The sequence below is a fragment of the Microdochium trichocladiopsis genome (assembly GCF_020744255.1).
Source record: "Microdochium trichocladiopsis strain MPI-CAGE-CH-0230 chromosome Unknown B0I36scaffold_1, whole genome shotgun sequence".
Lineage (NCBI taxonomy): Eukaryota > Fungi > Ascomycota > Sordariomycetes > Xylariales > Microdochiaceae > Microdochium > Microdochium trichocladiopsis.
In genome coordinates, this window is record NW_025763544.1 from 506,594 (window position 1) to 534,134 (window position 27,541).

Genomic DNA, 27,541 nt, shown 5'->3' on the forward strand with positions numbered 1-27,541 from the left:
CTGCAGCCAGCCGCCCTCTCGGTGGGAAGGTTGCATGTGGGGAAGCCCCCTGACATTCATCTGCCTTGCCCAAAGCGGAAGGCCCATGCGTGGGGTCTGGGCTTCTGGACGCAAACATGTCACGAACAACCTCAAGGTCGACGAGTTGGCCGATCCGGGGAATAGAGGCTGCGTTATCGGTGTCATGGCACGAGATAGACCTGTTGCCGCTTCTTGGCCGCCGTGCAGTCACTTGCATCCTCCGACTGCCACAGCTGGGCTGGGCTGGCCGTCTTGCAATGGTCCTGGTGCTGAGTATAAGACCACCATCTTAGCTCTTCTTCCTAGAAATACTCTCCCTTTGTTCCATCAAGCCCAGCAACGGCACAAGCAAGCATACATCAAACCAAGCTTACAGATAGATATCTCTATCTGTGTCCCTCTTCATTCCTCCCCTCCCTCGAATATCTCCAAGGGAGCTTCTGTCCTCCGCTCGCATGGCACAGTCTCTAAGTCCTGACCGCCGCCATCATGATCGCAGACACCTTATCCATTCCCGGCTACACCATATTTCGGGACGAGGACATTGGTTCCTCCTCTAATGATGCTGTCGCCGCCCCCGTAGGGCGACCTGCCCACCCCCTTGGTGAGTGAGCACTGGTGCATATCACACCCGCTTTGGCGGCTGAGCAAGACTAACCACCGCCCGGCCAGATTCTCTCTCTCTCGAAGAGATACCCTTCGCAGCAAAACTGATGCGCAAGCACGCACACCCGCAGCAGCTCAAGTTCAACTGCATCACCCTCCGCGAGCCACGCAAGGCCGAGTATGCGGCATTCCGCGAGCGCCGAGGCCCAACGCCAGACCGCCGTGCCTTTGCGATTGTGCTCGTCCGCGGCTCAGCCGAGACGATTGAGGCCGTTGTCAACCTGACGAGCGGCCAGATCGAACAGTGGAAGACGGTTAGCAACGTCGGACCCACACTGACGCTCGAGGACCTCGACGTCACGGAGCGCGTGTGCCGCGAGGATCCGCAGGTCATTGAGGCATGCCGCGAGATCGGCATCACCGACATGACGCGGGTGTACCTCGACGCGTGGGCCATTGGCTTTGACGACCGCTGGGGCTTTGAGCGGCGCCTGCAGCAGGGCCTGGCGTACTACCGGTCCTCGCCGGGGGACAACCAGTACGCACATCCGCTCGACTTCAGCGTCGTGCTTGACACGGAGGCGGAGGAGGTGCTGAGCGTCGACATCCGGCGGGTCAACGGGGAGCGGACGATGGTGCCGCTCGAGGACCACAACTACATGCCCGAGTTCATCAGCTCAGGGTACGTGGACCGGCTCAAGCCCATCGACATTACGCAGCCGCAGGGCGTGTCGTTCCGGATGCAGGGCAACGAGCTGTCGTGGGCAAACCTGCGGATGCACGTGGGGTTCAACTACCGCGAGGGCATCGTGCTGAGCGACGTGCGGGTCGACGACACGGAGCAGGGGCGGGAGCGGTCGCTGTTCAACCGGCTGAGCGTGGTCGAGATGGTGGTGCCGTACGGGGACCCGAACCCGCCACACCACCGCAAGCACGCGTTCGACGTGGGCGAGTACGGGACGGGCCTCATGACCAACTCGCTCAAGCTGGGCTGCGACTGCAAGGGCGCCATCCACTACCTCGACGCCGTCGTCGCCACCGCGTCCGGCGACCCGGCCCTCATCAAGAACGCCGTCTGCATCCACGAGGAGGACAACGGCCTGCTCTACAAGCACACCGACTACCGCGACGGCACCGTCGTCTCGGCCCGCGACCGCAAGCTCATCCTCTCCCAGATCATCACCGCCGCAAACTACGAGTACTGCTTCTACCACACCTTCACCCTCGACGGCACCTACTCGCTCGAGATCCGCCTCACCGGCCAGCTCAACACGTACTGCATGCACCCCTCCGAGACGGCCGCCCCCTACGGCACCGAGGTCGCCCCCCGCGTCAACGCCCACAACCACCAGCACATCTTCTCCCTGCGCGTCGACCCGGCCATCGACGGGCCCAACAACACCGTCGTCCAGAACGACGCCGTCCCCTCCGACTTCCCCACCGGCCACCCCGAGAACCCCTACGGCAACGGCTTCTACTGCCGCAAGACGCCCCTGCTCACCTCGCGCGCCGCCGTCAGCGACTACTGCCACGAGACGTCGCGCTCCTGGGACATCACCAACCCCTCCAGCATCAACCCGGTCTCGGGCAAGCCCGTCGCCTACAAGATCCTCAACAACAACTGCCCGCGCCTGCTCGCCCGCGCCGATAGCACCCTCGCCGCCCGCGCCCACTTTGCCCGGCACGCCCTGTTCGTCGTCCCCTATCGCGACTACGAGCTCTTCCCCGCGGGCGACTACGTGTGCCAGTCGCGCGGCGGGCTGGGCCACCCGCACAACGCCACACTCGAGGACTGGGTCGCGCGCGACGAGAGCCTCGACAACACCGACGTCGTGTGCTTTGTCCAGTTCGGCTTAACCCACTTCCCCCGCACCGAGGACTTCCCCATCATGCCCGCCGAGCCCGTCAGCGTCATGCTCCGCGCGAGCAACTTCTTCACCAAGAACCCGGCGCTGTGGGTCCCGCCGTCGACGGTCAGCGTCGATCGGAGCTCGAGGAATGCGGACGCGGACGCGGACGCAACGGCGGCGGCGGCGGCGAGGAAGGAGCAGAAGAAGGAGGAAGGGGAGAAGCTTGCGGTGGCTGTGGCTGGGGCCAAGTCGTGCTGTTCTGGGAAGGGAAAGATTGGGTCGAAATTGTAGTCGTGGATCGCGGTAGACCACATTGGGCGTCATCTGAGATATAGTGTACAGCTGGACTTGACTTTTGGACTTTGTAGTCTGCATACAATTCTGGGTTTTACAATCAGAGATGAGACGGTTGTCACAATGCGAGGATTTAAGCTGTTTTCATTGTTCATGTTAGCAGCACCTGGTCGTGATTGATCTCAGTGAAGATCTTCGGTTTCAAATGATACTATTGTGCTCTCCCTAGACCCCAATGACTTGTAGAGTCCCGTGCTGTGGAGCTTTTAGCAAGAATCAAACTCGATCAACGGGGACGCCCGCCTTGAACACTTTCACAATGTGCCTCGAACGCACCAAGGCGTCAATGGACGCCAGAGGGTTTGCGTTGACGAGGATCGCATCCGCAACGGCGCCGGCACGAAAGTCACTTCCCTCAGTCGGCAGTCCCAGCCGATCTGCCGCGTTCACGGTGGCTGACCTGATCACTGCGGCCGCATCCAGGCCCGCCTGGACGAATAACTGCAATTCACGCAGCAAGGCGCCGGGTCTCGACATCGCGATGGCAACATCACTGCCGGCAACGATCCGGACACCGCGGTCTGCGAAGAGGCGGAGCGTCTTGGTGCCGTAGTCGAGGCGAGCGAGCGCTTCGCCGGCTGACACACGGGGGAAGCCCTGGTGATAGAAGGGATTGGCGCGTGTGGCGGTCATCTCGGCAGCTGTGATGATGCCGTCTTCGAGCAGGCGCTCGAGGTATGGGATCGACCCGGCGCTGCTGATCTGCTCGTAGGTGGTGAGCGTCGGGCACCAAAAAACTCCGTGCTTGGCCATCAGGTCGGCCGCGTCCTCGGCTTCTCTGAGGCTCTCCGGAGTCTCTGGCTGGAAGATGTGCTCGATACAGTCTGCTCCCGCCTCAACAGCTTCCACGAGGTCATTCTTGGACCGGACGTGCACCATGACTCGCTTGCCGTGATCATGCGCCGCCCGTACCGCGCGGGACAGCGCCTCGTGGGGAAGCTTGTCCGCGCCGCCCGGAAGTCCGTCATAGATGATTTTGATGAAGTCGGTCTTGGGAGCGAGCCCCGCGACCATCGATTCGACTGGACTAGACGGGGTGACCTCCCACGATGAAGTATGATCGCAGGTCATGCAGAGTGGCCAGCCGTTGACCCCGGTGAATACTGGTCCGCTGAAGTAGAGCGAAGGAAACTTGTGCTGTTCATTGCGGATCTCGGACCTGACCTCAGTCATCACACTCTCGGGACAGCCGAGGTCGACCACGCTGGTAATGCCACGGGTGAGATAAGTCTGAAGCCCATCCTTGACGCCCGAAACCTTGTCTGCCGTGCTCCCGTCAACACCCATCATCAAGTGTGTATGAGACTCCCATAGTCCAGGTATGAGGTATAGTCCTTCCCCAGACACTGCTTCGGCGTCGATCTCACTTAGCGTCCCCGGCTGCTGGAAGGCGGCAAAATGCCCATTCTCTATCAGCACGTCGGCATGTCTTGGCTCGTCTACACCATCCACCAGACACACGTTTGTAATGACGATTCTGTTACGCATTGCTGGAGATTGAGAGTGACTTGGATTGGGACGTTATCTGGGATATTTGTCAGTCGCAAATGGATTGAAATGACACTTGAGACCGAATGTGGTAGGAATGCAAATCGCCCGTCGCTGACGCGCTGAGCGAACGTCGTGTCCAAAACTCTGGGCCATTGCGACGGGATCAGCCGCCACCATCCAACGCCTGCCCGATTCCTTACTAGCCGTTATTTACTTTCTCGTCTTTTCCCACGTTGAGCAGGTGCGGCCGCAGTCGACGCCTGCACTAAAAGTATAAGTAACTACCCGCTATCCCCATGGGGGAGCCCGGCCGGACATCCATTCTCGGTTTAGGTTAATACCGGGAAGCACCTGACGTAAACTACCCTAATCTCCAAGTCCACAGCGTTCGTTGAAGTGATTCCATTCGCCTCATCAAAAACTGGACCGAGGCATGAAAGCAGTGTCGACTTGTAGCGGCTGATCCCGTCGCAATGGCCCATATGAAGCACTTTGTGATGATGCCCACGATTGTGCGGCACCGCGCTAACGCACCCAATGTCGATCTAGGACGGAAGGCACTGGAGATATAAAGAGCGACCACGGAATGCCATGCCTAGCGACCGCTTGCTTACCAGCCCATTCTTGCCGGAACAGAGGTTGTTGAATCAGCAACTACCTTAAGGTAATCAAGAATGCAGGGCTTCTACGTAATCCTCCTGGCGCTGCCATGGCTGGCCCAACGCTGTGCAGCGCAAGAGCCGCAATACCCCCCGGCTTTCCCGCCCACGCCTATCCTGCCGTCGTCGATCAACTATGCCCCGAGCGTGACGCCCAACATCGAGGACCCGACTGCGCCGGATGCACAGACAGTCTGCCCTGGGTACACGGCGTCCAATGTGCAGACGAGCGACAGCGGCATTACGGTCGACTTGACCCTCGCCGGTAAAGCCTGTAATGTCTACGGCTTCGACATTCCCAACTTGACCCTTGTGGTTGCGTACCAGAGCAGGAACCGCCTGTCGGTGCGCATTGTGCCCAAGTACCTGGGTGCAAAAAACTACACGCAGTACATCCTGTCGCCCGACTACACCCCGCAGCCAGACAACAGCTGCGATGCCGGCAGCAGCAACAGCGACCTTGTGTTCCAGTGGAGCAACACGCCCAGCTTCCAGTTCCAGGTGATTCGCAAGAGCGACAACAATGTCCTCTTCGACACGTCTGGCAACGTCATCGTCTTTGAAGACCAGTTTCTGGAGCTCAAGACGTCCATGGTGCCCAACTACAACGTCTATGGCTTGGCCGAGAATCTGCACAGCTTCCGTCTGGGCAACAACTATACGCAGACGTTCTGGAACTCGTACAACCTGACCAACGACCAGGTGCGCGGCGCCTACTCACACTCGACACATCCCATGTACCTGGAAACGCGTTATGCCAACGGCACCTCGACTTCGCATGGTGTCTATGGTCGCAACGCCCACGGACAAGACTGGCTGTTGCGGTCCGACTATATCACCTATCGCACCATTGGCGGCAGTTTCGACTTTTACTTCCTCAGCGGGCCCAAACCCAAGGATGTCATCAGCCAGTACCAGACGGGCATCGTCAGCACACCATACATCCCTCCTTACTGGAATCTCGGCTTCATGCAGGTACGCTGGGGTTACCAGAACTGGACCAACCTTCAGGCCGTCCTCGACCTCTATGCCGCCCAAGACATCCAGGTCGAGGCCATCATGAACGATCTCGACTACTTGGACCTCAACCGTGTCTTCACCGATAGCGCAGGCTACAACCTGACCGAAGGCAAGGAGTTCCTCGATGCGCTCCATGCCAGGGGCCAGTACTACTGCCCGATCTTGGACCCCAACATCTACGTCCCCAACAAGACCGAGGCATACCCACCCTACACGTCTGGTGCGGCCATGGACGCCTTTATCCGCAACGGCAACGATGGGTACTACACTGGTGTCGAGTGGACCGGCTTCAACGTCTGGCCCGACTTCCAGCCTCATGTGCCGCAAGCACAGCAGTTCTGGACCGACCAGATCACGCAGTTCCACGACAAGCTCGACTTTGACGGCTTCTGGCTCGATGTCAACGACGCCACGTCCTTCTGTACCTACAGCTGCGGCACCGGTATCGCCATGGCCGAGGATCCCATCCACGTGCCCTTTGCCCTTCCTGGCGATGCCAACACCAGCCTGGCCGTCGACTACATGTACCCCGAGGGCTTTGCCGTCACCAACGCCAGCGAAGCCGCGTCCGCGAGCGCCGCCCTAGCATCGCAGTCGGCCATGTACCCAATGCAGTCGTCTACTCCCACGCCGACCTACACCCGCACCCAGCCGACCATGGGCGTGCGCAACCTCAACTTCCCGCCGTATGCGATCAATGCGCCGCTGGACGGCCACTCGTTGGTGAAGCAGGTCATTACACCCAACGCCACGTCCAACGACGGTCCCTACAACAGCACGCAGTACGAACTGCACAATCTCTACGGCCACTTCAGCGGCAATGCCACCTACCACGCCCTCCTTGCCACCAAGCCCGGCATCCGGCCCTTCTTCGTCTCGCGCAGCACGTTTGCCGGCAGCGGTGCCTTTGCGGGCCACTGGGGCGGCGACACCAACTCTGCCTTTGGCGACATGTACTACGGCATCGCCCAGGCCCTGCAGTTCTCCATCGCCGGGATCCCGTACTTTGGCGTCGAGACCTGTGGCTTCAACGGCAATGCAGACCTCGAGCTGTGCACGCGCTGGATGCAGCTCAGTGCCTGGTACCCCTTCTACCGCAACCACAACAACCGCAACACCATTGCGCAGGAGGCATACCGCTGGGCGACGGCGGCGGCGTCGACGCGCGTCATCATGGATGTCCGCTACTCGCTCCTGCCGTACACTTACACGCTCTTCGCCCGCGCCCACCAGCGTGGCGAGACCGTCCTGAGGGCACTGGCCTGGGAGTTCCCCGACGATCCCTCGCTGGCGGCCGTCGAGACGCAGTTTATGAGCGGGCCGGCCATCCTCGTCACGCCTGTCCTGGCCCCGCTGGCCACCACGGTCCGTGGTGTCTTCCCCGGTGTTGCCCAAGGCCAGGCCTGGTACGACTGGTACACGCTGCAAAAGGTCCAAGTCGCGCCGGGCGAGAACAAGACGCTCGACGCCCCTCTCGAGCACCAGCCCATCCACGTGCGCGCTGGCTACATCATCCCCATGCAGAAGGCCGGCAACACGACCAAGACATCACGCCAGAACCCGTGGTCGCTGCTCGTGGCCGCGGCGCAGGACGGAACCACCACCGCCGTCGGCGACTTGTACGAGGACGACGGAGTCAGCCTGCACCCGTCGGCGACCAAGGAGGTCGTGTTCTCGTGGTGCAATGCCAACAGCACGCTCACCGTCCTCGAGCACGGCAGCTACAACGACGGCGTCCCGCTGGCCAACGTCACGGTCGCCGGCTTCTCGGGTCCATGTGACGCCGACTCGGTTACGCTGCAGTTCATTGGGGGTGGCAGCAACCAGAAGCAGCAGGTCGGCCACGTGCACGTCGCCGACGGGACGCTGTACATTACAGGGCTTGCGCCGGCGTTCCAGGCTGGCGCGTGGAGCCACAGCTTCACCCTGCAGGTGCAGTAATTTGGGGACAAGATGACCATGTCATTGAGGGTATTTGTGACCTGCATATCTGCTGCAAGGCCTGGTGACCAGTATCTAACGGCAACGATCCAGCACTCGACTAACCCCCCATACACGAAACCACAACCATGAGTCACCAGCCTGTCTCTTCCTTCACCCTTCTAGTGCCTACTACGTGACTACCAGGAACAGCCAACCTCCGTGTACGTCCTGTACTCGTAGTGGTCACACCTGTTCGGACTGCAGTTTGAACCACCGTCCTTCTTCGTCAACTCGAAGCAGATCTTCCTGCCGTCGTCGGCGAAGATGACATGAGCCCGCTCCCTGCCGTAGTCGATGCAAGTCTCTCTGAGGAAGTCAAAGGTGTTCTTGCATCCGTCGAGGAACCAGCCGTAGTTGTGGGTCTTGCCATCGGCGGTCGTGATGGTAGCCCAGGTGACGCCGACCGACAGGTTGATGTATTGAAAGATTTGTCTCGCTTCGGCGACACTAGCAAGGGCTACAGCGGCAAGGCCTACGGTGGAAGAGGGGCGCATGATGGCGGGACTATAGACTTGCTCTGTTAGCGACTAAGATCAGGCTACTCATGTAACTTAGGCGAGCAGCTTGCCTTGACTGTTCTTGGCTGTGAGACTCTGAGGCGATGGAGGGGCGATAAGGGGCAAGGCAACACTCTGGGAGGCTGAAGAAGTGCGTGTATAGAGGGAAGACAAGACCACAGAAGGTAGGATCAGACACTGCCTTTTATGTTAATTTCAGTGAACCTGGTTCCTCCACGGTACGTACCCAGAATGGCATTATATCGTGAAGTCCTTTTCACTCGGATGCAGCAGCGGCTCTCCAAGGCTGTTCTCACACAACTACGATTCATCGCAGTGGACCCTGGCCGGGGTCCCCAATCACTTCCCCGTAAAATCGAAGCCTTGGCCCGTCTCAATATGGCATTCTTACTTCTCGAATAATCTGCGCCAAGTTCAAGGGCTGAGTTACATTCCACACTGAGCAGGTTCGGGCCGTGGCCCCTCTCAATGACCCCCGCAGCATCGGCTCGTTTGATGGATTAGATCAACTTGGCAGCTGTTGATTATCGGCTATGCGGCACTTACACTGCGATGTGCCCAGACTACGGGGACCCGCAACGCATCACACAACCTCGACCAAATTACCGCTCGTGCGGTCGGTGGCTTAACTGTGCCAAGTGATATGAGTCCCGAGGAGCAGCTTTCTCGATGTGGTCGCTGTGGTGGCTAGGATTTTGGGCCTGCCGTTACTTAACAGTAATACCTTGGCAGACAGGAGCGGCCGGGGGTTTAGCATTGAATCTCGGGGATAGTCGAGAGCCGACTCTAAGCGTGGACATATTAGAGTTAATGAGTAGCGAAAAATGATGCAGGCTCCCGGACTGGAGGATAGGATACTAGTGCTCTTTCCAGGAATTGACTCCTTGTCTGTAAAGCCGCTTCATCATACACGGCAGGGGGAGCCTACTCGACCCCTCGACAAACCCCGACACGATTACACATGGCCCCGCATAAAACCTATCTAGCCGCTAGCGAGACATCTGCTTCTTCTTCTTCTTCTCAGGGTCGACCGCGAGTGCCTTGAACATCTGTCACTCTCCACAGTTCAAGCTGCGCAGCTTCCGGGTTGGCCCACGATGCCTCTCAACCAAAGGGCCGCCGACTGAAGCCGCCCACCTATCAGGTTCAAAGCTTAACGGCAGGCGTACCGGGCGACGAGGACGCGCGACCTTACAGGGAAGGCCAAGAACGAGGTTGCTAGAGCTGTGCCAGATTTGCTTTGAACACGGTGACGAGGGAGGATGTAGCGCTGCCGACGTCGTGCTTGCTCGTGTTTGCTCGCGCTTGGGCTGGGGCGGTATGAGCTGTTGGTCGATCTTTTGGACACAGGGGGGGAAGGCGGTTACGGTACTGGAGGATTTGACCTTGGGGATCCTGAGAGGGCGCTGATAAGCAGAGGCCGGAGAGAACACGGGAAGCGCCGAAGATGGAGATGCGAGGAACGAATGAAACCAGGGTGAGGTGCACGAGCAATTGAGCCTTGCTTCAATCTCAAATGTTACACAAAGCCGTGGAAATAGGAAGCTGTGTCCGTACGGTGGTTGACAGAATGAGTTACATTCATGATGGATATTTGCGGAGCACCAATGTCCCTCTCTTTAGTCGGGAGGTAGCCCAACGCAACGACGAGTAAATGAGTTGATAGCAATATTCTTGGAGTTTTCTTTTCTGTTCTATCCCTGATAGGCCTCTGATACTGAGATACTTAGAAGGAGCACACGATTGGGTCTTAGGGTTGTGGAGCCTATATCCGGAGACTTCTTGAGCACCCGTAAGAGCTATGATTTATAGTCGACAAAGAATACAAGCAACTAGTCGATTGATGGGAGAACAGGACCATGGTAATGTTTTCGGGCACGACAAAATCCGAAGAATCAATCTGGAGGCCCTTCAGCCGCTAGGGCAAGACTAACCTGTAGCTTTTCTGACACGCTGTCACGAGACTCAATCTCCAACTCGTGTCATATTCTTATTCTCGTGTCTGGGCTGCAGACGTAACGACATGCATTCTTAGAAGAGAGTCTGCGTAGTGGGATTGTCTTGGTTTCGCCAAGACCAGTGGCTGCCGGAAGTACCTGCGAAATGGCCCCAACCTCGGCTGACGGCGCTTTCTGACCGACCTGGACCGCCATTGTGTATTGACAAGCACGATACATGTACACTCTGAAGTGGGTGCGGCTCGGCTCCGATGTCGACGGTGGGAGCGGGAATGACGCCACGACCCTGGCTGCTGATTGATAACAAGCGGCCGTCGATTGGGGACCCGCCTGGCGCCGGGCCCCACCGGGCACCTCCGGCAGCGCAGCACGGAGCGACGACATCGCACTGGAGGGGCAAAATCGGCCTGCATTTCTCAGCAGCCCTGCGCAAACACCATCATCACACACCATCACCACCTCCTCCTCCAACATCGCACCGTCAGCAGCACGCCCGCACAGTTCCCCATACGCGCGGTTCTTCAGAGACTTGAACTCCTCATCTGCTCTCTCCCTCCTGCGACGACAACCACCCACCACCACCCACCGACACACACGCCCAACCATGTCGACGATACAGGAAATCACCTCGGAAGAGGACTGGCGCGCGCACGTGGCCTCGCTGTCCAAGAAGACGCTGCTCGTCATCTCGTTCCACGCGCCCTGGGCCGCCCCCTGCACCCAGATGAACGCCGTCCTCAAGGCCCTGGCCGCCGAGTACCCCGTCTCCAACGAGAACCCCACGAGCTGGGTCTCCCTCAACGCCGAGGAGCTCAGCGACATCTCCGAGACGTACGACGTCACCGCCGTCCCGTTCCTCGTCCTCCAGCGCGACGACCAGATCCTCGAGACCGTCAGCGGCAGCAGCGCCGTCAAAGTCCGCGCCGCCATCGAGGCGCACGCCAAGCCTTCCTCTTCCACATCAGCCACACAACAATCGACGACATCTTCCTCAAATCAGGCGGCAGCGGCAGCGGCAGCGGCAAACGGGTCCTCAGCACAAACACCACAAGTTGACGCCCCCGCCGCCGAGGCCGACCCGGCCAAGGCCAAGGAGGAGCTGTGGAAGAAGCTCGGCGAGCTGGTCAAGGCCGCGCCCGTCATGCTCTTCATGAAGGGCACCCCCAGCAGCCCGCAGTGCGGCTTCTCGCGGCAGCTCGTCGCCCTCCTGCGCGAGCGCTCCGTAAAGTACGGCTTCTTCAACATTCTCGCCGATGACGAGGTCCGCCAGGGCCTCAAGGAGTTTGCCGACTGGCCCACGTACCCGCAGCTGTGGATGGACGGGGATCTCGTCGGGGGGCTGGACATTGTGAGTTTTCTTTTTTTCTTTTCTTCGTTATCTTTGCGCTTGGTCCTTTGCTTTATTGCCGGTGCTTTTCCAGGGTTTTCTTTTTGGGCGTATTTATATAGTGACTTTTTTCTTGCTGCATCTTATCCCTTGTCGGTTCACATGCTGCGAAAAGCGTGGCGGCATAATTTCACAAATAGATAAGCCTGCTGACCATCTCTCTACCCCTTTGCGTACAGATCAAGGAGGAACTCGAAACCGACCCAGACTTCTTCAAAGCGCACAGCGTCGCCAAGGAGGAGACCACCGCCGCCTAGAAGGAATAAAAACAAAAAGGAAAAAACGGAAAATCAACAACCACCAGCACACATTGGTGGCGAACAGGGGGCATTTCAAAGTCAAGAGCTGGAAATTTTCTGGGCAAGAAAAGGGTATGATAATCGAGACACAGATGTGTACCCGGGCAAGACACGCAGCCAGAGGTCGGGAACATGAGTTTCAAGAGGTTCAGTCAGGTAAAGTGTGGGGAAAGCCAGGATAATCAATCCAGACTGTAGGACGCGCGTGGAGAAACGAGGATGTTGCTGTAAGGAGCAGATATGCATTCAGGACCAAGGCCAAAAGAGCAACCAAAAAAAAAAGATGCAAACACAATCGCGGAAGTCCAGAACTATTAGTCCTGCACAGATTGCTATTCTGTGGGCTACTGTCGTCTTTGTCTGAAGACCATCCGAGAAGTATTGCGCAGTTCGTTGCTTGCCCTCCAGGCAGTGTTTGGTCTCTCCAGCAGATTATGAGCACACGAGCATCGTTCATGTACTTGTAGTTAGTTTGGATATCGCTTGTCTATTGAGCTGTACATGTGCCCTTCTATACATTGTTTTGCACACGCAATCCTCACTGCCCCGTAAAATCTTCACTGCTACCAGATCTCCGATAACCGGACGGTCAAACAAGAAAAACCGCCGATGCATGCGAGCCCGCTCTATGACACGGCGAACCGCGACGACGTCCCCAGATCGCTCACGGAGCCATCCATGCTGTCATCCTCGCTGTCCTCCTCAAACGCCTTCATCATGGCCTCATGGTCGTCGGCCACGCCCAGAGACGCGAAGCCGCCATGCCTGCCCGCACCGCCACCTCCAGCACCACCGCCACCGCCGCGGCCGCCGCGCGACGGGTACACGGTGTGATCTGCCTTGTGGACGAGCCACTTTCTGTTCATTTCGAACCAGTGATCGGTGTCTTCGAGGCTGCGGCCCCGGGTTTCGACCACGAGGTAGTACACGAGCGGGACAAAAGCCAGGTTCAGCAGCGCGTATATGGCGTACAGCCCCCACCGGAGGTGCTCGATGCCCGGCGGTGTCGTCTGCACGACGACATAGTTGAAGAGCCAGTCGCATGCGGTGGCGAGGGCGGCGCCCTTGGTCCGCATGCTCAGCGCATTGACCTCGGCCGGATAGAGCCAAGGCACGGAGATCCAGCCAGACGAAAATGTGGTGAAATAGAGCCAGATGAATGCGACGGCCACAATGCCAGGCGTGCGCGCGTCAGGGTTGGCGTCGCCCAGCCCTACACCGATGGAGACGCCGCTGAATGCAAATGCCATGACGCCAGCGCCGACCATGAGCAGCCTGCGACGCCCGATCCTTTCGACCCATACGATCGACGCTGTTGTCGAGAGCCAGAACGAGATGGCGTTTCCGGCAGCAACTAGACGCGCAGTGACCTGAGGCAGACCCACGCTGCGATGGAGGACAACGGGGAGGTAGTACGCCAAGACGTTGATTCCAGAGAGCTGTTGTGCGGTCTGTAATATCATGCCGAGCAGAACTCGCCGCGTCGCAAGACCGCCTCGGAAGAGCTGTGCCCAGGACGCCTGAGCCGCTTGCTCGGCTTTGACCGAGGCCCGAATGGCCTCAAACTCTTCTTCGACATCATGGTCGTTCAAGAGGCTGAGCACGTGCTTCGCTTCGGCGTCTCTCTTTCGAGCTAGGAGCCACCTGGGGCTTTCTGGGAGGATCGGAACCATGGTGAGGATGATGGCAACGAAGACCATTTGCACACCTACACATGGGTATGTCAGTAAAACAATGCATGCCCATGTGGTACGGACGTGAGCACTAACCGAGGGGAAAACGCCATTGTGTCTCGGTCATGAGGCCACTGAATGCAAGTGTCACGAAGTTGCTAATCACGAACCCAAGCACGTTGACAGCCATCTCCTTGACGACGGCGGTACCCTTGGCGCTGGCATGACTCGTCTCGACATGCCATACCTAGAATCAGACATGCACGTTAGCTTTGAGCCCCAAGAGGGATTGACAGTCAAAGTGCCTTCGCCCAGAGGGACTGGGAAACCATACCGGAGCAGTCGCTGTGTTGCCACCGTTGCCAATCCCCGCGACAAAGCGGCCCCAGATCATCTGGTCCATGTTCTGCGCCACTGTCTGCATGATGATCCCCACGCCCATGATGATGGTGAAGAGGATGAGCATTCTCTTGCGGCCGAGCTTCTCGCCAACGAGCAGCGTGAGCAGGGCGCCCGCGAAGCACCCCAGGTCGTACACGGACACGACGAACCCCTCGACGCCCGGGTTGGGGTGGTTGAAATATTCCTGGAACTCGTCGGCGACGATGATGCCGCCGAACACGCCCTGTTCGTAGCCGAAGAGCAGCATCGTGGTGCCGGCCGCAAAGGAGATGGCCGAGTGCAGCGCGTGAGGGGTCTTGAAGAAGCGATGGGTTGGGCGGCCGCCGGTGCCATAGGGCTTTTCTAGGGTCGCCCGCGATGCCGCGTCTCGGCCCGGGCGGCCGTTGTGCTGGGGCGAAGAAGCATAGTCTTGGTCGTCGAGACCGTCGGGGTCGTCGTCATCGTGGTCGCCCGCGGTAAGCGGCTGGTGCTGTAACGACTCGTAGGGTTGGGACATTGTGGTTGCAGGCTGAGGAAACAACCCATCAAGGGTTGGAGAAGTCTAGGATGCGGAGAGAGCGGTTCGCGTGGTCATTACAATGCTTGGTGTCGGGCTGCTCGGTTGGAAAGACGCTATTGGCGATGCGTAGGGGGCGGAACTCAGGACGTCATAGTACAGGGCTCTCGGACGTGGAGGCCTAGGCACACTGGCAACGATTGCGAAAGGAAAGCAGGACGCCGAGGGGCGTAGGAGCACGATGCAGGCACTTGCTGGACAGGATGGCGGGAAGGGGGAAAGTTGTCAAGACGGGACAGGAGCATTGACGTGAGGTGAGATAAGGATTATCGGGCAACCCCTTGGTCCAGAGACCGACCAAGGCGGACGGGCTGAGCGGCAGTGACGAGGCGCGCCAAGCACCAGCGCGCGCCACAAAGACAAGGCCCCCAGAGGGCTGTCAAGTAACGCTGCTTTAGTGCTCGGCCGCCCGTGGGGTCGGGCCATCGGCCGCGTACTGCCTGTGGAGCGCCCCCCTAACGACGGGCGATCTTGCACCCCAACCGGGATGACGTAGTCCCGCTTATTATCTCCCGGCGCTCCGCCATCAGGCAGGTTGTAAGAGGACCGCAGCAGGCACGACAGAGACTAAACAGCAAGTTGAAGCCACCGTCGAGCTTCATTCATGTCGGTAAACTCAACCAGGTCGATCTATTCAGGCAGTTTCCAAGCCTGCCCCAGCGTCCAAACACAACGGTAACACGACACTTTCAGTGGAGCCTGGCAAATGAACAGCAACACATGGAGCTTGGGGGTATCTAACATCTAACATACTAGTGTATTTATCTTTAGCTATGGGATTCTGCCTGTTCACGTTTCCATCCTCTTCTTCCGTAACCAAGGTTTTTGGTTGTGTAAGCCACATACCATCATCAACGCAAAACTGAGTTGTCCCCGGCAGTTTCCAAACACAGCTTCGCCAACGACCCTTGTCAAGGGGGGCCGCAAGAACCATGAGCCACAATTGAGCAATGTCAAAGTGCCAGTCCACCGAGAACATTCTCTAGCTCATCCACGTCAGAACCAAGACTGCAATCACTGTCCAGTGCAGCAGAATTGCCAGCGAATGCTAAAGCGCCCGGAGAAATAAGAACACCAGCGGCGCGGTTACTTAGCCGAGTCTCGGGCGTGAAGGTGCGGCCGCCCTCGGGAGTCTTTGCAGCGATATGAGCTGGGGCATTGATTTCGCCGAGGCTCACAAACCTGCCGTAATTATCCTATCGGTGACAAGTTAGTCGACTACCCTCCCCGACCCTTACGTCTTTCGTCACCGGAACGAGAAAAGAGATATTTGACACTGGAAACTTACCCTGCGCCCGTAAACTCCCACCAAAACTCCGCTCCCGTCATTGGCAGCACCAGAGTCCTTAGCTCTAATGTTTCGACTTCGTGCCAGTGAATCATCAGAGTCGGATAAGTCGTCGGAGACACCCAGCACATTGAAGCAACGGCCGAAATTGGTACTGATCTGTTTGTAGTTGAACGTGTTATCGAATTGATAATCTCTCTCTGCCCCGAGCGCAGCGAAAAGTCTGAAGCACGACAGTGTGGTATTGGGAAATCGCACACTCACCCTCAGACCCCCGATCATCGTACTGCCTCTCCCATGAATGGCACCATCATGATCGTCGTGACCGTCCTCGCGCTGCGCACCGACGACGTCAATCCCAACAATCCTCTCCCCAGACTTCCCGTCAATGGCAAACTCGTACGTTTGCGTTTTGACCTTTGCAGTGCCCCTGAATTCGCGTGGCACGGCGTCGGTACGAGACAAATACTGAAAAGGCTCATGCAAGGTGCCATACTCCGCGGTGCCGGCTTGCGCCGGTATGCTGATGACACCCGTCCTTAGATGTTCACCGAACATATGGGACACGCTCCCATCATGCTTGCCTCCAAGCTCCTCGTTGATCGTCCCATCACCGTTGTCTTTAGTATGGTCGCAGTCTTTGTCGTCCCTGACACGCCGGGATACTCCGAACTCGACAAGGACGCCGTCTCTCAAAGTCATCGTGAGCCCAGTGACCTCGGTGAGCTTCTCCCCATGTTCACCACCAAAGAGGATGACTTCGTGTGGTTGCCCCACGCGAACTCCAGTGCCGAGTCCCGCGATCTGCCCTTGCTGCGAGAACGAGCTGGCATTCATAGGCAGCCAAGCACGCTCACGAGTCGGACCGAGGGGGAACAGGTCACAGTGCGCCGGCGGGACCGCGGGATACCACAGGGAATGCTCGCGAAGCTTGGAGGACCTGTAAGGTGATTTACGAATGGTAGTCGATGATGCTGGCTTATTGTTGGAGGTGGCAGGCTTGGACGCCCATACGACCAAAAGCTTGATAGCCTATGTTGTTTCATAATCATAAAAAGTTAGCCGTCCCTGCGCGTACAACTCGTTTTGAAAAAGCATGAAATGCACTTTGAATGCTGCTTTGAAAATGGCGAAGCGGAATCACGGAAATGAGAAATTCTTTGATCTTTTTTTTTGTCCGATAGGAAGCAAAACTTACATCAAAGCCGCAGGTCAACATGTACGGCTCAACCCCTTCCTTCAGGAGGAGTAGCTTCCTCGGCACACCCTCATGTCGACCGACCCACTGACCTTTCTGAGATTCCAATGATCCTAGTTTCCTGAGGCCAAGCACGCCTCGGGAGCCAACTGCCAGCTCGAAGCCGCACAAAGCGCCCCCACTCCCGCTCTCGTCCTCAGACACGGGAGGCAGCAACTCCTCGTTAGTCGCATGGATGTACCCGATACTCCACGATTGTGCCGTCCCGGAGACATTCTCGAACCGCAAGCCGGATATGTACCGCGCATCCGGCAGCTCGATGAACGAAACCCAGACTCGCGCATCTCGGGAGATACCCTTGTGGTACCGGACACGCGAGGGCTCGACACATGCGCCGTAGGAAAAGTCATGGAGCCGCCCGTAGTGGTTGGTATATCCCTCGCCGTCGCGCAGTGCATCAGGCCCGTGAGGCAGATTGACGACAGCCCCGGCGGCACCGGCAGTGGAGAGCTCAAACATCCAGTTGGGCAGGGGCACGCCGCACTCAGTGCCCTGCAGTGTTGTCGACGAGCCGGAGCCCATGTGTTGCAAGATGTTGAGCAGCGCGTCGGCGATGCCCCAGATGCGTGCCCTGTTCCGCAGCGTCTCGCGGCGGGTCTGCAGCTCGGCCATTTCGAAGTACGCGTCCCGCCAGTTCCCCAGGGGCACTGTTGCATCGCGGGCCTCGTAGACGTGTCCCATCTGTTGACCGGAGTCGAACCTCGAGGCCCAGAACGTTTCGCCGAGCTCGGTCTCGGCGATGGCTCGTGAGGCGAGCTTCAGTGTCAGCACGTCTGGCGAAGAGAGCTGGAAGAGGATGATGTCGCGGATCTCTGTGGGGAGTTGGTCGAACTGGTCTGTCTCTTTGGCTTCAGTTACTGTAAGAGATATTGATGTCTTCCGAAGTCTGCGGGCCGGAAGAGCAAGGACTGGACGACTTGCTTTGGGCAGGCGAAGGGCAGCTTGGATAGGATAGCTCTCTCCGGGATCGTGGTGAGGGCCGGCGAATCCGCGAGCCACGTCCGCCAAGACACGCTCGAAGCCGACAAAGTTGCTGCCAGAGTCCTCGTACTCTATGAAGCCATAGTTGTGGCCCCAGTTGATCCGGCCTTGTTGTTCGGGGAAGCAGCCGAAGAACTGGTGCAGGTGCGTCAGGTTGATGTCGCGAAAGCCGGCGTCAGGATCATTTCTATCGCCTGCTGCCACTCTTTCCAGGATATCCCAGCATGTAAGGTGGAAAGGGACACCGTATTGAGTTGGGGCGGTGCCATGCTCGTCTCTGCTGCCTCTCTGGAGGCGGAACACACAAAGGTTGTCTGGCTCGAAATTGTTGTCGTAAAAGTGAGCATGGCGGCCCAGGGGTGCTCTGTCGAAGCCATGGTCTCGCAGTCCGACGCCCGAGAGCTGTGCTTCGGCCGGACCTCTTGTGGTATTGCGCACGTATACTTTCAATCGGAAGTGAGTGGTGATTTGGTAAGCCTGGGTCCGAGAAGGAAGAAAGAGACAACGCGGTCAAGCGGTGGATAAATGTTGTAGGAAAATGCTTACCCGCGCGAAAATGTGGTGTCCAGCTACGGCTCAGTCTCTCATCGATTGGCACGCCACAGAGTACACAGCTGCCACGAGGCATACTTGTCGCCATCACGATGGGTGGTGCATGGAGGCTATCAAGTCACTCGGCATGCACTAGACCTTTCCACAAGCACGCCGCACTGCTATGTTTCTGCCACAAGCTTCCCAAATGCACTCAAAGAATGACCACGAAGCAATTTCAACTTTGCAGACAGAGTTACTCTCAAAGACGCATCAAATTAAACGAGGTTAAATGGCCTCTTGGTACTTTGAGGAGCATTATCAACATTGTTGCTGCCTGTAGCTTGCTTCGCTAGGCACGCGAATTAGGCAATGAGTGCTCTTTTTGAACCAATCAGAAGCATCAGCCATGCCAGGTCAGCATTACTCATCTTCAGGCACCAAGCAAAAAGATGAAGCCTGCCGAGACCACTTCCATATGGACCAATGAATCTGTTCATGCTAGGAATTCGAAGAGGTCAGACTGCAACCCTTGGGGATTGTGGATTGTTTCTCCCCCCCTCGGTGAACACACCGTGGCGGAAACCGCTGGCGCGGATTGAAGAACGGGTGGCCCGCAACAAGTGCTCAGCGACGGTTCCACATCTGACAAATGACTGACGTTGGCTTGTCTTGTCGCTTTGTAACAACTTGAAAGTCGCGCAAACGGCCCGCTAAGGAACGGCACACGTCATGATGAACAGCAGAGCTATGATAACGAGGATGAACCCTACAACCACTATGCCGGCTAACCGTCAGGCTCAAAATCACGAGAAATGCCGCAGCAGAGCAAGCACACAGGCCGCCGCAATATTGCGGTACCTGTTGGGTCATCGACGTGAAACTCCATGCTCCAAAAAAAGAAAATAAAATAAAATTGTGTAGCAGGCGGGCTGCGTTCGTCAGGCACTGAGGGAATATCGGATCATCGTTGGCCTGCATGAGCAATAATTCATCGAAGAGGCGCCTGTTGTTATGGGACCTACGCCGTGAGGCGCTTCCACAAGTAGCAGCTCGATCTCAACAAGGTGCAGGCGGGGTATGCAATGCAACAGGAGCACGACCAACACACACCAATAACAAACAACAACAGCGATAGCAACAGCCTATTTGATGACAGAGCGGGGCGGGGCTGTAGTGGTGGAAACAAGTGTGTACGTAGACATCGAGGTGTGGCAGGTACCGGAGCTTCGGCGCCGAGCCCTCCAAAGCAGACGCACCGGACAGCGCTTGGCTCTGACCAGAACCGGTTTCCTGCTGTGTCGCGCCACTTTGGCAGCCGGGGCCGGCCCCCGCATTATTCCGGCGATGTCGCCCAGGCCATGCGGCGTGGACAAATGGACACCATGGCAGCAGATCAAACTTTGATGCCAAGACCTGTGCAGCATCCAGACGTCAACGCTGGTCATCTTTTGCTGGGTTGAACCGCAAGCACCGACTTGAGTGCCGGCACCGGGAAAGGAGGCTGGTGCGTTGACACACGTGGAGAGAGCCAGAGGCACAGGGGGTTCCAGGACAAGGGGGACCTAGATGTGTCAAATAAGCGACCGTGCGTGGGCGTGATCGCCAAAGGGTCCAAAGCGTCCAACGGCGTGCCCCAGGTTTGCTGGCAGGCAGAGAATGCACGTCATTGACGACGCTTCGTATTTGCTGTAATTGCCCTCCCATTTCCACAAGAGTAGCTGAGGCCTGGCGCGCAGCCTAGCAACGCCGGCGCCCGCCAGCAGCGTGGAGCACTAGCCGAGTGGGCAACCTGGAGACGAGGCCATGTGTGGAGGCAGGCGGACTGCTGTAGGTACTCCGTATGGCAAGGTGGGCACTAGGCACGAACCCATGCACGGCGTGTCCCCCTTTAGTGGCTCCAGCAAGAACGACGCGAGGGGTGGGCTCTATCCGAGATTGAGCAGCGTGGAAACGGGGTCCTGGGCATCTTGGATTGCGATGTTCGTTTGCACCCCGTAGATCGCCACTGGATGGTGGTGATGGTTGCACCTCGGGACAGCCGGTTGAAACAAGGTGTGGTGAGCAGTGCGCGGCAGTGCTGGTGTGTAGTGGGCAGAGATGTTGGAGCGAGGCGACCCGAGAGGCCCGGCAGGGAACAGCACCTCCAAAATCGAGGCAGGGCTGGGCTGGGCTAGGAATGGCAATGTACAAAGAGGCGAGAGTTGTGGAGAGGATGGGTGGGAGGGTGGGAGGGAGGAGGCGCGGGTGTTGGTTGGTGGTGGTGGTGTGGGCTGGTGAGCAGTCAGCCAGGGTAAGTCCGTCCGCCCAGTCCGTGCCTGGGGGAGATTGAAGTGCGTTTGAGTTGCGCCCGGCGAGCCTGCACTGCCCAGACCCCTGTGCCTGGCCCAGCGCAGCCGCAGGAACCGCCCGTCGCATCCCCATCATCATCGCCTCCTGCCCGCGTATGTTGCTTCTCCTCCTCCTCCTCTGTGCCTCCTCCAAACATCCGCCTTCCTCTCTGGCCTCTCACCCGCCGCCTAGTTCCTGTTGCCCCTCCGTCTGGCCCGCTCTTCTGCCCGGCCTGCGTCCCGTTGCAACCTCCTTTGCGGCTCTCCCACGCTCCTTACCTCCATCTCTATTGCTTCCAATCCCGGCCCCCAGCGCCCAGCTTCTTCTTGTCTCTTGCTACTCCAAGCCTTTCGTGACTGCCGTTCTTGCTCTTAACACACATTCTATCTATCTGTCTATCTATCTATCCCACCCTTGCGTCATCTCTTGGCTCGGTCTACCTCATCGACTTTCTGATAGCTCACCCTGTGCTTCAATCCCGAACCTCAAAGGAGCACATAACAACACCACTTACCACGTCCCTTGTCGTCCACCTCTAGTACAACGCCAAGGGGTTTCGCCTGCACAAGGACGCTTTGTCGACCTTTGCCCAGATCCGTACCAAGGTACCTTTGATACAGGTCTCGCCTCCATCTCCCTCAATTGATTTCAGGATCACTGCCGACACCTCAATCGCCGTCTCTGCGCCTCGCCCTTGGTGTCCCATCGCCAATCATCAACCCCGGCCACACGGAAAGCAAACGGACCCGAAGGCTTCACGCAGCTCTGGTGTGTTTTCAGCCACGCCTGCCTGTTTGATCTTGGGACAATTGGTCTGTCCCGCGGCTGGCCGCCGACCAGCAAACCCTAATTGCCAAATCCGCTGCCATCTAGGCCCGCGCCGCTGCACCTACCAATATAGTCATTCAGTTCACGAACCATTCCACCCGCCCCTCGTGGCCTGGTGTCTCTTTGCGGCTGGTACCGTACTTGCGAACTCGCTGAGCGATTCACGGCTCTATCCACCGCGTCGACAAGGGATATCGAGACTTTCTCATGCGACGCCTGTGACACTGTTGCGGAGTGTCCCTATGCTCGTGCTTCGGCACAGCTATAACCCCCCACACAAAAAACACTTGAAGCATAGCAACGGCGGCCATGTCTCTCCCCATCGCTTTGCAATCCGTGGTCTTCTACGTCGTATCATGTACGCCCTACTACAACTTCCGCGCACACCAGCGCTCAAAGGCTACGGCCAAGAAAGAGCGTGCAGAAAAGGCGCGCATTCAAGGGCAGTACCCGGAGATGTACCAGCACCCAGATCCATTCAACACAAACCCTTACTGGTCTGAAGAGATCATGATAGGGCCACACATCGAAACCAGGAAGTACCAGTCGGCCGCCAGCAAGAACGAGAGCCAAAAGCGGCTGGCGAGCGCCGGAAAGGACGCCCACAGCATCGCGGGCAGCAGCATACATATTGGCAGCACACACATCGGCAGTAGTCCCACGGTAGTGCCAGAAAACGAGACCATGAGCCTATCGACTTCATTCTCGGACGATTGGAACCGCAAACGGTATCAGCGCGAGGACGAGGAGCTATGGGGTCACGATATATCCAGAGCTGGTCACCGGTTGATGGACGCAATTAAGCAGGCAGGTTCTTCGGCTGGTCGCCGCATCGAGGCCACCCTCGGCATGGAACCTCGTGAGATTACCGAGGAGGAGCGGAGGGAGTTTTACTTTGCGCCCAAGCACCCACCCGTCAACGACCACCACCCACCCATTGTCCGTCAGAAGCCGCTCCACCAAGATGCCCACAAGTGGATGCTCCAGCCGCCGCCACCAGCCAAGTTCATGGAGGGCAAGGTTCCAGTCAGCCGGACGACGAGCGTCGCCAGCCACGTCAGTAGGAAGACGACTAGCAGCGATACTCCGCCCTTGAGCCGCCGCATGCACGAGAAGGCCATGGAGGCCAAGCTCATGAGTGGCGAACTTCCCACAGATCAGGACCTAGCTGCTAGTCGCCTGAGTCCAACCTCAGCGCAACGCCGCTCCGCAGCATTCAGCTCAGGTACTCTCAGGGGCAGGAGCTTCTCGATTGAGTCGTCGGAGATTTCGGAGGGCTTCGTCGTGCCCGCGCGCAGATCGACCAGGCGCACAAAGCGGACGAGACCTGTCGTCACCCCTGACGAGGACACCTCAGATGATGCGGAGTTCTTTGAGCTGAAGCCCTCAGAATCTTTCACTGCCAGCACCACCAAGGTTGCCAGACGCCCCAAGCTGGAGACTGTCGCCAGCTCCGAGTCATTCGGCGCTCCCGAGGAGTTAACACTGGCCGAAAACATGAAGCTCACGCCGTCGCAAACCGCGGAAACATTGGTCGAAGCCACGTCCGAATCCACGGCCCTGCCCGCCCCAAAGATCATGGCGGCCACGGCTAGCTCCGCTTAGTATGTCTGGAGCAGATGCATGGTCAAATCCGACAGTGACTTGGAGCTGCAAACGCCCCGTTTTGCTGGGCCATGGTTGCCGGTACTTGGGCCCGATGAGGAGAGGCATTGGTTGAGATGAAGCTGGAAAAACAAAAATTGGATCCCAATGGTCTGGTCATAGCTGTAGCATTCGTTTTTGTACACACCTGAAGCATTCGCAAGTTTGGCGTTGGGAGTATTGGCACATCGGTTCGCACCTTGCGAGCCAAAAGATTTTTGATAGCATTGATAAGATAACTCTTTGTTCTGGTTAATGTTTCTGCTCGTCAAGAGGCTGAGCTTGCTGGTGAATGCCTTCTTTTGTTCTATCACAAGCTTGGCCAACAAGTCACATCCACGGCATATGCTTGCTTGCGCGAGGTTAGTAGCAATTGGCATCCAGCACAGAGAAAATACCTTCATGTTCTCTGATAAAACCACCTGCTCATATCCAATCACCGGGCTTGTGGTTTAGTGGTATAATACTCCCTTAGCATGGGAGTGGTCCGGGGTTCGATTCCCCGCGAGTCCATCGCATGGAGGTTAAAATCCTCTGTTGTACCATCTTTTTGTTTGATTTCTTTTCTTGGATCGTGAACCGTCTTCTTTTGGTCTCCTAGATGCTTCCATTTTTGCCGTGCCTTTCTTTTTGATTTTTACCCCCCACCCCTTCTTCACTGTCTTCCATGGTTGTTGTGATGTATTGGCAGGCCTGTTTGTGTCCTGGGAATATTGGCTGTGGAGACATGATTCTGTCGAAAAGACACTACTGACTTTTTCTGGTTTCCGAGACTGCGCGTTGAGCCGGGCTGATCGGCACGAATTTGTGAGGTCAACGTTTTTTTTTTTTCTTTTCTTTCAGGCGCTGGGGTACCTCCCTGTTTGATTCAGCTCTAAACTTCTTTTCTAGTCGATCCTTGTTTATTACCGTGCGCTGAGTTGGTCTAGTTTGGAAGAGGAGACCCGGGTGGTTCAGAAATAATGAGACATTTCTCGAGGCACTTGCTCAATTATCCCAGTCAACCGCTGTAAACGATTGTGTGCAATTATACACACGCACAGGTCGTGACCGAGTATTTATTTCATGATTGCAACGATTTGATTGTAATGTCTTTCCTACGGTGGTTTTTTCCCGCGATGAGATGTGCTGAAATGAATAGAAGCGTTTTCCTCGCCCTCCTTGGCGTCTGCGCCCATCATAGCTAAAGGGGCATGCTTCATTTCCTGGTCTTGATAACATGTGACTTTTTTTCAGGGGGGGAATAAGGCGCGGAGAAAGATCCGGCGCCGAGCAAATGATATAATCGCACCTGTCCACCCATCCAAGCTGCAACGAAAAAGTTCCGACTAAAGGATTCGCAAAATGGCACGGCGAAAAAAACATGCGGACATCCACCCTGGCGTTTTCTCTACTGGCATGCATGTGCCTAACCGTGCATCCCGCAACGAGCCTCAACCTCGGATCGTGTCTTGGTTTCCCCAATGCCTCAATGCTACGCCTCTTTTCATCCCTTGTCTGCCATGCATGCCCACAATGCCGTCGAAGTGATATAGTGATGACATAAATGTACAAGAGCCTCTAGCCGTTTGGCGCTGGCGCCGTCACGGCATGCTGGAGCTTCCGGTCGTATGGCATCATACATCCCACTCCTCGTCGACATCCTCGGTCTCCTCGGGAGCAATGGCGGCGAAGGAAGAGTTGTTGCTGGTCAGGAGGGGCTTCTTGACTCCGTTGGTGGCAGGCTTGGCGGCCGCGACGGGCTCAGCCTGAGAGGCGGCGGAGGAGACGGCAGCGGGAGCACTCTGCTTGCCCTTCTTCTTGGTCTTTACCTCATTCCAGCTGTCAGTCTCTTGCGGGGGAGCAGCTTCGAACTGGTCTTGCTTCGGGGGAGCCGCGGGGACAGTCTCCTTCTGCTTCTTCGCAGGCGCGGCAGGGGTAGCCTCAAAGGTGTCGAGAAGAGGGATCACGTTCGTCTGGGCAGACTCGGTGTTCGGGGCAGTCCAGGCGTTGTTCTGCTGGCTGGCGACGAAGCCAGAGCCGTCCTTCGCAGCGCGACCCTCGGCGATGCGAGCAGTGCGTCTCTGCTGCTCAAGGAGCACCTTGCGCTCCTTCTCATCCTCCTCGCGAGCAGCCTTGGCAGCCTCGGCCTTCTTCCGGTTCTGGCGCTGCTTCTTGGTCTCGACGACCTCCGGAGCCTTGGCCTTGGGCTGCTTGGCCTTGACCGCATCAGTGCCAGTCAGACGGAGGACAGAGGGGCCAGGAGCCGCAGCCTCGAGCATGTCAGAGACATCGTTGCTGTTGGACGGCGCGGCCTCGACGACGGGGGAGGCCTGAGGAGACAAGTCGTCATCCGCATCCTCGCCGTGAGACACCTCGGTGGTAGTGGCTGCAGGGGCTGCAGTCACCTTGGAGCCCTGCTCAGCCTTGGACTGCTTCACAGACTTGGCCCGCTTCTCATCGGCCTTCTTGCTGGTAAAGGTGTGGCCAGCATGTGTGGAGGAGAGCTGGCGGGCAAACTCCCGGTCGGCCTTGCGCTCCGCCGCGGCGAGCTCTTCAGCGCTGGCGACTGGCTCGGCAGGTGCGGTGGCCGTCGTGGTGGCAGCGGCCTCCGCCGGCTTCGCGACCTTCTTGGGCTGTTTCACGGCCTTCTCGACCTTCTTCCTCGGGGGCGCAGCTGGCTCTGGAGCCTCTTGCGACCGGCCGCGCTTGGCAGGCACAACGGCAGAGCTGCGTCGTGGTGTGCCGTTCTGATAGGTGGTGAAGACATAGCCTGCCACGAGCAGCAGGACAGCCCAGCCGCCATACGTGGTGAGCGCCGAGTGAGAGCTGCTAGAGGAGTCCATGATGGAGGGCACGTCTGCGTTTAGCTTTTCTGGAGGAAGACTCGACCGAGCGGACCGTGATGTGAGGATTGTTTTCGGGCTTTCTGGGTGATGCTGGGGCGCGTCGGCGACGGGCAATTGCTTCGGGTGGTGTGAGGCCGTGTGGAGAGCTCGAGGACTCGTTGTCCCGGCCAAGCGTGGTCGATCTGCGCCCGGTTTTGCAATGAGCGCAGTGAGGGCAGTGGAGCCAAGACTCGATGGAGGAGAGGATTGCAATTGATCGCTGACAACGTGGAGGTAAGATGGGGCAGGAGATTGAGATGGCGGAGGAGGTTCAGATGGTGGTGGCAGTGAGTGCGAGCTGATGGGGAAATACGAACGGACGACGTGTTGGTAACGGAGACCGGGGTAAGGTCGTCGAGCTCCGCAGCGCATCAGGGGAAGCTGCCTGTGGCACCTGCGCAGGCAGGGCCTCACAAATTGTCCCGCGACGACCGAGCAAGTGCTGGTACAGTGCCAGGACCACAATGCACTGCCGCACGACGCCACTGTCCACTGCTCATTACACAGTCTGCCTCATCGCTAACACTGTTGCGCGACCTGAAATCTGGCTTCAGCACCGCCTCGACGGCTTCGTGGATTGTTCGACATGTCTCCCGGCCCAGCTGCGTTTCACCTGCCATGCATCCTTCAATCTTGCCGCAGAGTGTCCCCTGAAGGCCTCGCAGCTGCTCTAGGACTACGCGTCGCGAGTATCAGGACACCCAATTTTCCAGGCATACCAACCTAACCCACCCAGCAATTGCACGACAGTGGCACTGACCCGACGCCTTGAATGTGCCGTCGGTGTTGGGTTGTCGGGACAAGCAAGTCCCTCCCTGCCTGCAGGACTGCTGCATCTGCATGCCACCCCCCAGCGCCTTTGGATCCTGCACTGCTAGAATGAGAGTGATGTCCGAGTATCCAAGTCATCCGTGTGACCATGCACTGCACGATTGCGAAGCCAGATCTGGGCTTGAAGGGAGATCCATGGGTGGGCAATACTTACGCGGGCTTATCAGCCACCTTCAAAACCTTCGACCTCTGCTTCTGTCATGAA

General features: G+C 57.8%; 10 protein-coding genes and 1 non-coding gene across 11 annotated transcripts; 6 read left to right on the forward strand and 5 right to left on the reverse strand.

Moving 5' to 3' along the window:
- The first annotated feature begins 49 nt into the window (after positions 1-49).
- Positions 50-385, forward strand: B0I36DRAFT_309160 (uncharacterized protein). The gene has a single exon (XM_046152102.1). It carries the CDS (start codon positions 117-119, stop codon positions 312-314), a length of 198 nt encoding a protein of 65 aa, XP_046017779.1. The 5' UTR covers positions 50-116; the 3' UTR covers positions 315-385.
- Positions 371-2,973, forward strand: B0I36DRAFT_280005 (peroxisomal copper amine oxidase). The gene is made up of 2 exons (XM_046151463.1): positions 371-625; positions 694-2,973. The coding sequence occupies exons 1-2, from the start codon at positions 511-513 to the stop codon at positions 2,766-2,768; spliced, it is 2,190 nt and encodes a 729-aa protein (XP_046017780.1). The 5' UTR covers positions 371-510; the 3' UTR covers positions 2,769-2,973.
- B0I36DRAFT_309164 (uncharacterized protein) lies at positions 2,966-3,841 on the reverse strand. The gene has a single exon (XM_046152103.1). The coding sequence runs from the start codon at positions 3,708-3,710 to the stop codon at positions 3,048-3,050; it is 663 nt and encodes a 220-aa protein (XP_046017781.1). The 5' UTR covers positions 3,711-3,841; the 3' UTR covers positions 2,966-3,047.
- Positions 3,842-4,996: 1,155 nt separating this feature from the next.
- Positions 4,997-7,942, forward strand: B0I36DRAFT_357122 (extracellular alpha-glucosidase aglu; the record flags this gene model as incomplete). Its single annotated transcript, XM_046157751.1, has 1 exon — positions 4,997-7,942. One exon carries the CDS (start codon positions 4,997-4,999, stop codon positions 7,940-7,942), a length of 2,946 nt encoding a protein of 981 aa, XP_046017782.1.
- A 179-nt stretch (positions 7,943-8,121) lies between these two features.
- On the reverse strand, positions 8,122-8,478 carry B0I36DRAFT_357123 (uncharacterized protein; the record flags this gene model as incomplete). The annotated part of the gene is made up of 1 exon (XM_046157752.1): positions 8,122-8,478. The coding sequence occupies one exon, from the start codon at positions 8,476-8,478 to the stop codon at positions 8,122-8,124; it is 357 nt and encodes a 118-aa protein (XP_046017783.1).
- A 2,412-nt stretch (positions 8,479-10,890) lies between these two features.
- On the forward strand, positions 10,891-12,603 carry B0I36DRAFT_309172 (monothiol glutaredoxin-5). The gene is made up of 2 exons (XM_046152104.1): positions 10,891-11,808; positions 12,027-12,603. The coding sequence occupies exons 1-2, from the start codon at positions 11,065-11,067 to the stop codon at positions 12,102-12,104; spliced, it is 822 nt and encodes a 273-aa protein (XP_046017784.1). The 5' UTR covers positions 10,891-11,064; the 3' UTR covers positions 12,105-12,603.
- A 169-nt stretch (positions 12,604-12,772) lies between these two features.
- B0I36DRAFT_370748 (general substrate transporter) lies at positions 12,773-14,468 on the reverse strand (the record flags this gene model as incomplete). The annotated part of the gene is made up of 3 exons (XM_046159940.1): positions 12,773-13,854; positions 13,916-14,066; positions 14,154-14,468. 3 exons carry the CDS (start codon positions 14,466-14,468, stop codon positions 12,773-12,775), a joined length of 1,548 nt encoding a protein of 515 aa, XP_046017785.1.
- An 878-nt stretch (positions 14,469-15,346) lies between these two features.
- On the reverse strand, positions 15,347-19,096 carry B0I36DRAFT_309175 (uncharacterized protein). Its single transcript, XM_046152105.1, has 5 exons — positions 18,851-19,096; positions 17,264-18,747; positions 16,330-17,097; positions 16,066-16,224; positions 15,347-15,973 (listed from the first exon to the last, which is right to left on the reverse strand). Exons 1-5 carry the CDS (start codon positions 18,942-18,944, stop codon positions 15,731-15,733), a joined length of 2,748 nt encoding a protein of 915 aa, XP_046017786.1. The 5' UTR covers positions 18,945-19,096; the 3' UTR covers positions 15,347-15,730.
- Positions 19,097-21,050: 1,954 nt separating this feature from the next.
- On the forward strand, positions 21,051-23,894 carry B0I36DRAFT_426364 (uncharacterized protein; the record flags this gene model as incomplete). The annotated part of the gene is made up of 3 exons (XM_046162390.1): positions 21,051-21,128; positions 21,706-22,126; positions 22,293-23,894. The coding sequence occupies 3 exons, from the start codon at positions 21,051-21,053 to the stop codon at positions 23,597-23,599; spliced, it is 1,806 nt and encodes a 601-aa protein (XP_046017787.1). The 3' UTR covers positions 23,600-23,894.
- Positions 23,895-24,079: 185 nt separating this feature from the next.
- B0I36DRAFT_t3 lies at positions 24,080-24,151 on the forward strand. The gene has a single exon. It is a non-coding gene; the product is annotated as a tRNA-Ala (tRNA).
- A 1,103-nt stretch (positions 24,152-25,254) lies between these two features.
- B0I36DRAFT_357128 (uncharacterized protein) lies at positions 25,255-26,463 on the reverse strand (the record flags this gene model as incomplete). The annotated part of the gene is made up of 1 exon (XM_046157753.1): positions 25,255-26,463. The coding sequence occupies one exon, from the start codon at positions 26,461-26,463 to the stop codon at positions 25,255-25,257; it is 1,209 nt and encodes a 402-aa protein (XP_046017788.1).
- Between the last annotated feature and the right edge of the window lie 1,078 nt (positions 26,464-27,541).

Coding starts and splice junctions, on each gene's coding strand:
- B0I36DRAFT_309164 (XM_046152103.1), bottom strand. CDS start 3,710: ATGGTGCACGTCCGGTCCAAGAATGACCTCGTGGAAGCTGTTGAGGCG.
- B0I36DRAFT_309172 (XM_046152104.1), top strand. CDS start 11,065: ATGTCGACGATACAGGAAATCACCTCGGAAGAGGACTGGCGCGCGCAC. Junction 11,809..12,026: donor TCGTCGGGGGGCTGGACATT/GTGAGTTTTCTT, acceptor CTTTGCGTACAG/ATCAAGGAGGAACTCGAAAC.
- B0I36DRAFT_280005 (XM_046151463.1), top strand. CDS start 511: ATGATCGCAGACACCTTATCCATTCCCGGCTACACCATATTTCGGGAC. Junction 626..693: donor GCGACCTGCCCACCCCCTTG/GTGAGTGAGCAC, acceptor CCGCCCGGCCAG/ATTCTCTCTCTCTCGAAGAG.
- B0I36DRAFT_309175 (XM_046152105.1), bottom strand. CDS start 18,944: ATGGCGACAAGTATGCCTCGTGGCAGCTGTGTACTCTGTGGCGTGCCA. Junction 18,748..18,850: donor GACACCACATTTTCGCGCGG/GTAAGCATTTTC, acceptor TCCGATTGAAAG/TATACGTGCGCAATACCACA. Junction 15,974..16,065: donor TGGGAGTTTACGGGCGCAGG/GTAAGTTTCCAG, acceptor TGTCACCGATAG/GATAATTACGGCAGGTTTGT.
- B0I36DRAFT_309160 (XM_046152102.1), top strand. CDS start 117: ATGTCACGAACAACCTCAAGGTCGACGAGTTGGCCGATCCGGGGAATA.